This window comes from Moschus berezovskii, chromosome 17 (genome assembly GCF_049115385.1).
Source record: "Moschus berezovskii isolate FMDL1 chromosome 17, NW_MosBer_1.0, whole genome shotgun sequence".
NCBI lineage: Eukaryota > Metazoa > Chordata > Mammalia > Artiodactyla > Moschidae > Moschus > Moschus berezovskii.
This window is the reverse complement of record NC_142476.1, coordinates 40,424,865-40,438,117: the sequence shown is the minus strand read 5'-3', so window position 1 is coordinate 40,438,117 and position 13,253 is coordinate 40,424,865. Positions and strand designations below refer to the sequence as shown.

The 13,253-nt window shown below is 42.1% G+C and overlaps 1 protein-coding gene across 3 annotated transcripts in view; it reads right to left on the bottom strand.

Moving 5' to 3' along the window:
- SPEN (spen family transcriptional repressor) overlaps nt 1–6,581 on the bottom strand; it is an 87,922-nt gene extending 81,341 nt beyond the window's left edge. For all 3 annotated transcript variants that reach the window (XM_055419285.2, XM_055419286.2, XM_055419287.2), the window contains exon 1: nt 6,356–6,581. In XM_055419285.2, the coding sequence (XP_055275260.2) occupies nt 6,356–6,438 (83 nt within the window). In that variant the 5' untranslated portion in view covers nt 6,439–6,581. The remainder of the gene's footprint in view (nt 1–6,355) is intronic.
- Nucleotides 6,582–13,253: the final 6,672 nt, after the last annotated feature.

Genomic DNA, 13,253 nt, shown 5'->3' with positions numbered 1-13,253 from the left:
AATTTTTAAAATCTTGAGAAAAATGAGCCTTTAATGCAGACAGCATGAAGCATGAATTTTAAAAAGTAATGGCTGAAGGATTTCCCTGGTGGTTCAGTGGTTAAGAATCTGCCTTGCAACACAAGGGACACTGGTTTGATCCCTAGTGTGGGAAGATCCTACATGCCATGAAACAACTAAGCCCGTGCGCCACAACTACTAAGCCCATGCACTGCAACTACTGAAGCCCATGCATTTAGAGCCTGTGTTCCTCAACAAGAGAAGCCACTGCAATGAGAAGCCCTCACACGCCAAGAGTAGCCCCCACTTGCCACAACTAGACATAATTAGAGAAAGCCTGCTTGAAGCAACGAAGACCCACCATAGCCAATAAATAATTAAATAAATCTTAAAAAAAGATAGCTGACAACCAACTTCTTTAGTGGGCTCTATTATTCTTTAAAAAAAAGTAATGCCTGAAAAAAATTCATACCTACCAATTTACTGATTTACAAAATATGCAAATCACTATATGTCAAATGTAAAATACAAAATGTTTTTAAGCAGAGTACAAATATTTTAGTTTTTAAATAAAAGGAATAAAATGATTGGGTGAAAGTTAAAAAAAAAAAAGTCACTGAGTCTATTTTAAGTATCAAAGAAACTATGTTAGTCGCTCAGTCCTGTCCAACTCTTTGCAACCCCATGGACTATAAGCCCACCAGGCTCCTCTGTCCATGGAATTCTCCAGGCACGAATACTGGAGAGGGTAGCCATTCCCTTCTTCAGGGGATCTTCCCAATCCTGTGATCGAACCCAGGTCTCCTGCATTGCAGGCAGATTCTTTACCATCTGAACCACCAGGGAAGCCCAAAGAAACTATAAATGTATTATATGTAAGAGTACATACACTGTGCATAAACATGATTAAGACTGTAACAAAGTTAATACAAGATATAACCAGAAAAATCTTCATTTCATTTGTCAATGTAACCGAAACTCAGCATCTAATACAAATATACAAAGACATACACATACTCCCGAAGTTTAATGCTCGACCAAAAATCTAGCACCAAGTATAAAACAAAAGTAATAAGTGTTTTCCATTTGAATTTTCCACAAATATTCCTTAACTGTAAGAAATGGAGCAGTTCTCATATAATAAAAATCTTTAAACATGCTAGATTTCAATTCATCCTGTAATCAAAATGAAATTCTAAGTAATTAAATCCAAGAATTCACTAAATTTAAGTTAGGGTTTTATAGAGACATACCACTGTGGGTTTTTTTTAGATGTTTAAAATTTTCAACTTGGCAGAGACACATGTAAGGGGAAAAAATGTGGCTATCTCAACACTTTAACATTACACCAAGAACACCTCACTGCAAAGCATACTTCCACATACTAAAAACCGGCTAGACAGCACACAAAATTATAAATTTATAATAAGCTGATTAAACATCCTAACTGATTTCCATAACAGAGCATGCTATTTTCACTCAAAATATGAGCAGACAGAAGGCATATAATAAAGAAATTAAAACAAATAGTAAAGTGTTTTTAATATAGAAAAGTGTTACTTTAGTTAACCTCCTTGTTCAACAGACTAATATATATCTATTTAAAGTTGATGAACAACAATTTATTTCAAAGCATCCAGTATTGACACTTGGGAGTACAATTTTAACGATTATATACACTCAAGGTATTTTCAGACTGCAATGTTTACTCTAAATACTGTGGACTAGTTTAATACAGCTCAAACACTAGGGACTCTTAAAAAGCAAAAAAACAAAAAGAAAAAAACATAGTCCCCAATCGGAGTATACTAGTTTTCACAAAAAAATTCAATTTTTTAAAAAAATTTGAGCAAAATTTGAAACTAAGGGGAAAATGAGACTTGGAAGACTATTTGGAAAAAATTTCAAATTATCACTATCCCTGTAACATCTGTATGTCTTTCCGAAGCATTAGTGCTCACAAGATTTAAAATATCTCTGAAATCAAGCCTGAAATCTCTTCATAAGCATACCAAATAATACAACACCTGAGCAATCAGTCTACAAGAAAGGTAGTTGGAAAAAGGTGCCCTCTACACAAGTCAAGGGCTTCCCTGGTGGCTCAGAGGTTAAAGCATCTGCCTCCAATGCGGGAGACCCGGGTTCGATCCCTGGGTTGGGAAGATCCCCTGGAGAAGGAAACGGTAACCCACTCCAGTATTCTTGCCTGGAGAATCCCATGGACAGAGAAGCCTGGTAGGCTACAGTCCACGGGGTCGCAAAGAGTCGGACACGACTGAGCGACAGAACGGAACGCAAGTCAAACACCTTCTTTCTTCTTGGCACTGAACCCTCTGTTCTCCTCCAATCTGCCAGGGGCGGTTCTAACTCAGGAAATAAAATACAAAATTTCAAGCATTCTGTGTTAATTTTTAATGCTATTTTTCAAGATAAGTATAAAAGTATTTTACTTCATTGTTTTAATGTGAAAAAGCCTATCATGAAAATAAGTATTCACAATTATAACATGCAGAACCAGAGGTGTTTCTTCATAGAAACCGGCTCAGCCTAAAAGAATAAACCATAAAGCAGTGATGCAGGCTAGGGTGAGTCAAATTTGTTTAAGTCTAAAAATATCTCTAGTCATAGAGTATGTGAGGATAAGGAAACTCCACCACAATACTTTATTATTGTGTCCCAGAAGTGAAGCTATCCAAATTCACGTAATGTAATACACACACCAGCTAAAACTGAGGTTCTTTCTTAGACAACAATTTTAAGTGAACTACTACCTTGCTCAACCTCTGTAAGATCTTCAACCTATTCTTTAAAACTGAGAATGGATAGGAAGAACCTGAATATGTGATTTACTTCAAATCTGAAAATAAAATACAGAGAATCTTTTTTCTTCTAAAGGGTTTTATTCATTGGCTCATTCTAATTCAGTGAGTCGCCTCAGCACACACACCTCTCCCTCTAACAACTAAGACAGCAACCAATTGTTGTATAACTCCTCCCATCCCCCTTCAATCCAGCTAACACACCATACAAAGGAAAGGACTTTCTCTATTGTGCAAATTCAGTCTCTGCAATGGATCTTTGTTACATAAAATTTGATTCAGAAATACTCACTTAATTCTTTTCAATCAGTATATTGAATGCTGTTAAAATAACGAGCACATTGTATTATTCTTATTGCAAGAAGGTAAAGCCAAATTTTGAAAATGTTCTGATTACATTCTAAAGGTTTGGTCTTTCTTTGGCACAGAGAAAAAAGCCAAATCAGCAAGCTTCCTTCAATCTATTTTCTACCAAACACTGATCAAAATATAAATAAAAGAATTGGCTCTGATCGACCCCCATCCCAAAATGCTTCTCAACTATCCTGCTCCCAAAGCTGTCTCTTTGAATCATTCTTTAAAATTCAAACACTTACTACAAAGCCTAATCACCATTACAAGAACATTCATTCTGAAACATTTTATATAATGTATTCCCAGTGTACACTACTTAATCCCGTAAAACAGTTATTAGTTAATGTTGAAATCAGCTAGGGAAAACAGTGAAAGTAGATACTGTAACCTCAGTATAGGTATAGGCATGGTTTTTCTCATTATGATTTCTAGAAGACATCAGAAGTGAATAGTCTTAAGTTATCTTGCATAGCTACCATTCTGGTACAACCACTGTTTTATCCCTTTCATTTAAATTATTCACATTTAGTTTCCCTCCCTGTAGCAATCACACATTTTACAAAACGTTCTCTACAATAAGGATAAAAGACCTTGAATTTCTCCAAACAAAGTCCATTTAGCGCCACAGCTGGATCAGCAAGAATATTTCTTGTACACGTTTAAGGATAAACAAGAAGCCAGACATAGAGATTACCTGCTAGGGAAGTAGGGGGTGGGGGGTTGGAACTGGAATTCCCAGGGTTGGAATAAAGGGAAGATTTTTCTGTAAACCTTTTTACACTCTCTAAACCCACTAAGAATGCACGATCTATCCAAAGATCTGAGCAAACTTGTTTAAAATTCTCAAAAGTCGTTTAAAAAATATAAAGGAGTGTCAGGGACACTCGGTCTACTTAGTTTTAAGATAATCTGCTTTCATCAATAGCATCTGCTTTTGCTCTGCAATAGGTAACACACTGCTTTAAATGCAGTCCTGAGCAATGTGCCAGCTAAACCAGAAACGTTCCTGCAGACCGCCGCCTTCCCAGGCAGCTCGCATTCTCCGCCCGCTCCTCCCTCTGTGCATTCTGAGATCAGCTTTGCTGATTCCCACATAAAGTGGGTCCTGGCCGCCATTTTAGAAAGTCATTCACACAGGCCGGACGGCAGCACCATCTACTTCAAAACCTTCCAAGACTCCCTCGGATGACTTCCTTTTTCCTCTCGAACCCCTCATCTCGCCAGAGAAATCAAACTGCCCGCGATAGGCAGGCACTGTTTCTAGAATCTGCATAATGCCAAAATGACACTTCAGGCCACGTAATATTGAGGGGCAAAGCAAATGCTGCAATGCACGTGTTTGCACGTCGGTGCCGACGAATTTCCCAGGCGGAGACCTACAGAGAAGGTCAGCAAGAAGATAAAAAAGCAAGCGCATCTAAGTGGCTTTTCCACTCCAATAATCTTGCACCTAAATGATTTTTCCACCAAAACACTGAAGATACGGGGCCTCGGTATGGGGTAAGGGGTGGAGCACTGCCAGGGAGCGAGTTCCCATCTGCTTCCCCACGAGCCCGAGATCTCCCCTTTGTCACAGGGGACACAGGCGAATTTTTGCTCCTGCCTTCCCGCTGCCTGGTTTCTCAGCACAGCGTAGTAAACACCGGGAGTCCCTGGAAGCGCGCCTCCCCCAGTCTCGCCGAGGACAGCTTTAGTGGGTTATGAATGGCCTCACTATTCCAGGCTCCTTTTCACACGCGGACACGCGCAGACGCGCGTTCCGGCGGTGAAGATTTAATACCCCAGTAACAGCAACCACCAACAGAATCAATGATCCTCCATTTGAAAGAGCGGAGCTCCGCTGCCGCTGCTTCCATTTCCTGATCCACGCTGCTCAGGAGCCAGCGACGCAACCTATTTTTCCCATGGTGACTCACTAATAAGGGCGCTCCATAATTTCCTTCACTCACCAGATAGTAAGAGGAATTAAAAGTAAACCAAACTTAAAACCTTCTGAGGTCTTGAATATCGGAAGAAACAGTCATTTCCGAGGACTATCACGTATCTGCCACGGTCCTCTCGATTTACATCGCTGTTCAGTAAAGCGTCATTTTCGGTTATTTCACACCGAGGGCTCCATCAGCGATGGCAGACAGTGATTTCACAAAGTAAAAACAAATGCTGAACGCTACTAAGTAAAATGTATCAAAAACATTTACCCTTTACTACCCCTGAACAAAAAATACACTCTGGGAAAAAGCTTTCTAGAAGAGTTACATTTAACCCGAAAAGGCTTGCATTTGTTAACCACTGATGTAGGAATTCTGGGTGGGAGGGGAGCAGCCTTATAAAGAAGGCTGCTCAGTGTTCAGACCCCGAGCACTGAGCGCCGGCGCGGCAGGGACTCTGCTGCAGGAGGCGGCTCCTCCTCTGCGAGCGCTGGGTCCCCACCGTCCTCCCCATCCAGGGACCCCAGAGCGCCGAAGGCAGGAAGGCAAAAGAGCCGAAACAGACGCACCAGCTTATTCTCGGACACCATCCTCGCCCAACCCCACAAAAACAAGGTGGGGAGACTCTAAAACATTTGCGTCCATTTAGTTTAGAGGTCTGTGAGCCTTCCATGAGAGGTCCCTAGAATCCAGTAGTGTCTTTCCAGTTCCGAGATGCCCCCATGTCACCTACCAAGACTTTTTCGTTTGTATAACCTTTCCTTTCGCACAAAACCCTCTCTAGGTCAGACATATCCACGCGTCCGCAGGGCGAGAAGCTGGAGTTGCTGCGGGACTCGGGAGTTGGCCGGGCCGGGGGTTGTCGGGGCGGGGTAGGGGTTCGGGTCCCAGCCCAGGGGCGGCTCGGTGTTGGCCAGGACAGCCGCACCGAACCGGGGCAACGGCGCGCAAGGACGCGACCCCACCGCCGGCTGGCCAGCCTGAGAGCACCCTCCCGGCGCCGGCTTCGCTGAGGCCGAGCGACAGCCGCCTCCTTATTGGGAAGGGAGAGGGTGGGAGCCGGGCCCGCTCCGCCGAGGCCCAACGCCGCGAAGCGGACAGAGGCGGCCAGGCAGCCGCGCGCCCTCAGCACCGGTCCGTGGGTCTGGCCCGGGTTCCCTCACCAGTTCCGCGCACGGGGAGGGGCCGGCAACGGGCCGGAATGGGCAGCGGTGCCCGAAGAGAGAGCGCGGCCCCGGGCCTCGTGTCACTCACCGTTTGAAATGCTCGATGATCTTCTCTTCCCGCACATTCTCCGGTAAGTTGCCCACCCAGAGGTGCCTGGTTTCCCGGACCATGCTGGGCGGTGTGCTGGCGACCGCTGGTGCGGGTTCCCCCTCGCCGGCTTCGTACAAGCCCGTCAGCGCCGGGAGGCGGGCGCCGAGGAGGCGGCGGCGGCGGCGGCTGCGGCGGTGGCGTCGGCAGCGGCGGCGGCTCCTCCGGCTCCCCCCCGTGCAGAGACCATCCCTCTCCCCCAGGTTCTGACTCTCGGGCCTCGCAGCTCCGCTCTGCCGCCACCACACACCCGAAGCCGACCCTCGCGCTCCGGAGGCGCATGCGCCCGGGCAGAGGCGGGCGGGGGAGCGGGGAGGAGGGGCGAGCGGGACCCGGGCGGCAGCGACTACGATGGAGCTGGCGCTGTGGCAGCCGGACGCTTCCCACCGGCGCGCGCGGCCCGCCTCCCTCACCGCGGGCGCGCGCTCGTCCGCCCGACCGCCCGCCGAGGCCGAGACGCCGAGTTCCTCCCAGCCGGCGCGCAGGCGCGCGAGGTAGGGAAGAACGCGGGGCCAGGAAGGAACGCTCACGCGCTCCGTCCCAGTGCGCAGGCGCGCAGCACTGTGTCAGGTCAAGCGCTCTTTCAGGCTTGGGGCGCAGGGAGTGCAGAAGAAGGTACCGCCTCCGTCGCCTCGAGCAGGGGTCCCAGGCGCTGGCCTGGGGGAAGAAAAGAGAAAGGGGATTGGTATTCACAAGGCTGCGTGTCAAAGCGGCTGCCGAGCCCTCTCTCCTAGGAGAAGTCAGGACTCCTTCCCCTGCTCACCTTTGGTCAGCTTCTGGCCGTTTCCGGGCACTTGGAGCCGCGCCTGCTTGGGAAAGTGTCAGAACAAGGCCGCCTTTCTCACCGCCCATCTAAGCTATGACGGCTGCAGAAACCCATCCCTCCCAAGAATCATTAGCTTGTAACATTAAGCAATTTTATTTTATATAAGATCTTGCGAAACCGTTTGCAAGATCTCTTTGCTGATCGTTATGGTGTACCAAGAGTAGAACTGAAGTGAGATGGTTACATGTCTGGATAGTGTTCCCCTCAGAAAATTTACTATAAAATCTAACCAAATAAAACAAAAGGATTGAATGAGAAAAAAAAAAAAATCTAACCAGAGGGAAGGGATTGGAACCCCAGCCTTTCCAGACCTAAGAGCTTTTAAATTTTAAAGCCTGCAGTTGAACTTTTTAGTTATCAGAGCCCCGAAGAAAACCCACAAAATTAAGGCAACGGTATTGAGTCGAGAAAAATTGTTTAGAACTGTCAACAGCTCAATTTTCTTTTATGTTTTTTATCTACAGAAAAACAATCATAGGTGTAGTGCTTTACAGACCAGATTTTAAATATTAGATCTCATTCACTGTCTCCTTAAATACAAGCCAACTTATCAAACTGATACGTTGAATTGGAACATATGGACCATAATTAATGGCACTAACACCTGGGGTCACCTGTACATAGTTAAATTGTCTCTTTAATTCCACAGATGGTAAAGCTCCAAGTAGGTTTTTTGTTCGTCATATAGCTTAACATATGCTTCTTTAATGATGTGTCAGAGTCATGTCAGATAGTTATATCAACTTTTCTTGTATTAGGGTTCAGGGTCTGAACCTGCTGCTGCTGCTGCTGCTGCTGCTAAGTCGCTTCAGTCGTGTCCGAATCTGTGCGACCCCAAAGACGACTGTACTTAAATTTGATCTCAGCAGGTCTGCTCAACTGAGATCTTCTCTTCCTTACTCTTAGGATATTAGAAGACTAAACAAGCCCCCCAACCCCTTACACAGTTAGAACAATTACAGAACAAGATGTGCCTCCTCAGGAGATAACTATCCATTGAAATGATTTTTCGCTTTTTGACAACTTACTCATAAAAAAGTACCAACACAATAGTGGCAGTCATTCGTAATTTAGTTAAGGCCTTTAATGCCACCCCAGAGGTTCACCTTGTCTTCATGCAAATCAGTCATTAAATGACATGGAAATACTTTTTCTTGAAAGTATTATGGAATTGATTCCTCAGTAAAAGCAAATCAACCTATATTCAGATGTAGGACTAGACATTTACATTTGGCCATTTCTCTGTCACAGTTATCACATAAGGAGTGTCAGGCCAGCATATAGTTATCTACACTCATGAACTACATAGTTCTATATACATGGCTGCAGTTAGCATTGAACTGACTGTCATTTTTCCATGAAGCATAAATTTCTATATAAGCAGCCACAATTTGAAACACACTTTAAAATATTATGTAAATTACGCATTTAAAACCCGAGAGGCCCTGAATTAGCTGCATCTTCTTAGTGTCACAGGAAGAATAGAAGAGGCTCAGCTCAATCTCATTTTAAGGGGCAACAGACAAAGAAGATTCAAAAAACAGCACCCTACAATTAGAGAAATAAAGAACATATCTCACCTTGAATGCAGCCTTCAGTTAAAATCATGCTGAAGAAAATTCAAGGGCTAAAAGGGATGGGGGGGTGGCTTTTAGAGCAAAATCATTAGAAGAGAGGCTGCTGCTGCTGCTAAGTCACTTCAGTCCTGTCTGACTGTGTGTGACCCCATAGACAGAAGCCCACCAGGCTCCCCCGTCCCTGGGATTCTCCAGGCAAGAACACTGGAGTGGGTTGCCATTTCCTTCTCCAATGTGTGAAAGTGAAGTCACTCAGTCATGTCCGACCCTTAGCGACCCCACGGACTGCAGCCTGCCAGGCTACTCCATCCATGGGATTTTCTAAGCAAGAGTACTGGAGTGGCTTGCCATTGCCTTCTCCGAGAAGAGAGGCTAGAGTCATGATTAAATGTGGTATTTTGTATCCATCTATAACGCCCACAGAACAATAAAAGGATAAGCTAAAACAAAATAAGAGGTATTTATAATTTCCCCACTGCACAAGAATAGGGAGAGATTAAATGAAAATTGAAAGCAGCATGTTTGTCAACTAAATTTTTTTAATGTAGTTCTCTTAGATTTTCCTAAAGATCTTGTTACAGCAGTGCTGTTTCTCCATGTAAAAAGCAGAGTACATATATAATTCTACATAAAGTTTAATTTGAAATGGCAAAGTTGTTGCAAATACTTCCAAGCCTCCCACCTTTTGGGAGGTAGCAGAAGAGAAACTGTGGAGTGGATAGTTACTAACATACAAATTGTTAAGCAAAGCTGAGTTACAAGTTCTCCAGAAGACCTTTAGAGATCACCGGATATCAAGAAGATGATTAGCAAATGCCAAATGAAGTTAATATCATTTCCCAGTTTGCCAATGATTTATCAAACTGAGAAACAGTCTCTAAACAACAATATAAAGGCTAGAGAATTCCCTGGCTGTCCAGTGATTAGGACTCAGTGCTTTCACTGCCCAGGGTCCAGGTTCAATCACTGATCAGGAAACCAAGATTACAAAGACACAAGGCACTATATATATATATATATGTATACATACACACATATATATATTAACATATTTGGGCTAGCAAAATCCCATTAAATATTACTTGATAGCACCTCATACTCACATTCTCTTGAAGTGTTACTTTCATACTTGTTTTCAGAATTATAGGCACCAAAAGTAGCAAGGTATTCATTTTAGCTTCTTGGGTTTTTTAAAATCTGATATACACTTCTCAAAAGAGAATTCTCAGCCTATTAAAATCTCAATACATCAGCCTAAATAAACATGCAGATTATTTAATGAGTAAAACAAATTTTATTTCTGTTCAAATTTTTAGTATGTTCCTTTGATGCCCCTAAAAATATTATTCTGACTTCAGTTAGGCAAATTCATTTGAAGGAAAAGTAGTTCACATTACAGATGCTAAGTTCCAATGAGCAATTCAGGTGGGAATTCTATCCATTTCTACAAAAGTTAACATTCACTGGTTTAAAGTAATGTCCATGCTCCTTACTGATTCTTCAGCATAACATTACTTGACCTTGAACTTTGAAGGATACTGAAAAACACTGATGGTATAAATGAGAGACATTATAGTATAATGGAAGTACCCCTGCATTGAGTCAAAATTCCAGTTCCACTTTTGTCACTGGCTATATGGCCTAGTAAAGTCAGTTAAATTCCTTGAAGTCTTAATATCCTTATCTGCAAAATGAGGATAAAAGTATCTCTTCTTTATCTAGTAAGGCTGTTAGAAGTATCAAGGAAGATAATACATATAAAAGTATTTGAAAGTAACACAGCCTAAAAATATCATAAATACTATTAAGTTGACTGGTAATTCCATATTAATATTAGAAGTAAGCATCAGGTGAAGTTAAAAACATACCATGATCAATTTATAGCTTTTCAGGATTAGAGCCAGATGTTATAGTCAAATCAGCATGTGTGACTGCATATCAACTATGAAGTTCCTTTCACTCTTGCTGACTTTTTCTATTGCAAAACTCTTAATAACAAAACTGGTAAGTACATGCCATTTGCACAGCCCTGAAAATCAAATGTTGGGTTTTCTCAGTGCTTTTCATGCTTTTTGACAATGTATCAGGGAACACTGGGAAAACTTTTTTTTGTTTCTGTCCTTGGGCAGAATTATTTACAAATATTTACAAGGGCAGAATTGTTTTCATAAGCATTTATTTTTGTATGTTTTCAAAAGAAAAACAGTCCATTCTTTATTCTCTCATTTTTTAATTTAACAGTTAATAATTTATGGTCACTGAAAAAGATCAAAAAGTAGGATGTGATCTCTTCTTTCATCTATGATAAATGGATGGTGAAGTGAATTTTCCCATGAGTATGAAAGATAATTCAGAAAGGTGACATTAAAAGCAGAGCCATTTGCAAAGTGGAATTAAAATAGATGTGCTTTTAATCAGGTCTCATTTTCACTGTGCGGACTGCCTGTATTTAGCATGCTAGATGTGCTCAAAGAGTTCAGTCATGTGTAATAGAAGCCCAATGGGGAAAAGCATCTGAGCCTCAAACTCAAGCTTTGAATGCTAAGGAGCCAACAGAGCAGATAAATTACTATCACCATTTAAATAGAAGACAGAACAGTTACCAGATATTTAACACAAATTTGGTTACCAGTCAAGTTCCACACTATGAACTGTTTCATAAGAAAACATACTTAAAATATAAGCACTGTTCCTAAAGGCATAACATGAAGATATACTAACTAGTTCTAAAATGTTTTAGTTTAACAGTTAATAATTTATGGTCATTGAAAAAGATCAAAAAGTAGGATGTGATTCTTCTTTCATCTATGATAAATGGATAGTGAAGTCAATTTTCCCATGAGTATGAAAGATAATTCAGAAAGGTGACATTAAAAGCACACAAGACCCATGAAAACCTGACCATACAAGCAACCTCCTAGTATTAGAATCAGTTTTTTCTTTTCCCCAGAACAGTAAAAAATAAAACAGACAGAACTACTGCATTATTCTCAAAGAGTATTTTGACACCTTGTTAGTTCTGAGTCAACTGATGAAAAAGACAGACCAGTCTATTAACAGATTTATTTTGATATAGGAGGCTCACTGAAGTGAAATTATACATACATCAATGATAAAACTCCCATCAGTTGAACAGTATTAGCTAGCCAGTCCTTCTCTAAATCATTCTTTCACACTTCACAATCTACTTTACTGTTCAATTCTCTAAGAAAGTTAAATTATTTATTCCACATTGTTTTTGGTTTTCCATAAATGGATATAATCGCTGATATTTTCTTTTTAAAAAATCAATCTTTATATCGCTACCATTTCCTTGGAAAGTTGCTAAAAGTAACTTTCTTCCCTCTATGAGGAAATACTGCTAATATATCTAATGTTTAGAATTGGGAATACAATTTACTAATGCTTATGGTTTAAAGCTCAACATTCAGAAAACTAAGATCATGGCATCCGGTCCCATCACTTCATGGCAGATAGATGGGGAAACAGTGGAAACAGTGGCTGACTTTATTTTTCTGGGCTCCAAAATCACTGCAGATGGTGACTGCAACAATGAAATTACAAGATGCTTACTCCTTGGAAGGAAAGTTATGACCAACCTAGACAGCATATTAAAAAGCAGAGACATTACTTTGCCAACAAAGGTCCGGTCTAGTCAAGGCTATGGTTTTTCCAGCGGTCATGTATGGATGTGAGAGTTGGACTATAAAGAAAGCTGAGTGCTGAAAAATTGTTTCTTTTGAACTGTGGTGTTGGAGAAGACTCTTGAGAGTCCCTCAGACTGCAAGGAGACCCAACCAGTCCATCCTAAAGGAGATCAGTCCTGGGTGTTTATTGGAAGGACTGATGCTTAAGCTGAAACTCCAATACTTTGGCCACCTGATGTGAAGAGCTGACTCATTGGAAAACACCCTGATGCTGGGAAAGATTGAGGGCAGGAGGAGAAGGGGTCGACAGAGGATGAGATGGTTGGATGGCATCATCGACACGATGGACATGGGTTTGGGTGGACTCCGGGAGTTGGTGATGGACAGGGAGGCCTGGCATGGTGCGGTTCATGGGGTTGCAAAGAGGTCGGACACAACTGAGCGACTGAACTGAACTGATGGCATTGAATAAAAAATAGACAGGAAGGATACTTAACAAATATTGATCATGGTTGTGTCTAAATGGTAGAATTCAATTTTTCTTTTTTCTTTTTTTTTTGGCTGCATCTTGAGGTTTGTGGGGATCTTAGTTCCCTAAACACGGATAGAACTGCCCATGCCCGTTGCAGTGGAAGCCCCAGAGTCCAAACCATTGGACTGCCTGGGAAGTCCTGAATTCAAAACTTCTTTTAAAGTTCTCATTCATCTTTATTTTCTTAACTTCTCTTTGGTTAACATGTATTGCTCTTGCAATTAGAAGAAAGTTAAAATGAGCTGGAAGTCAGCTT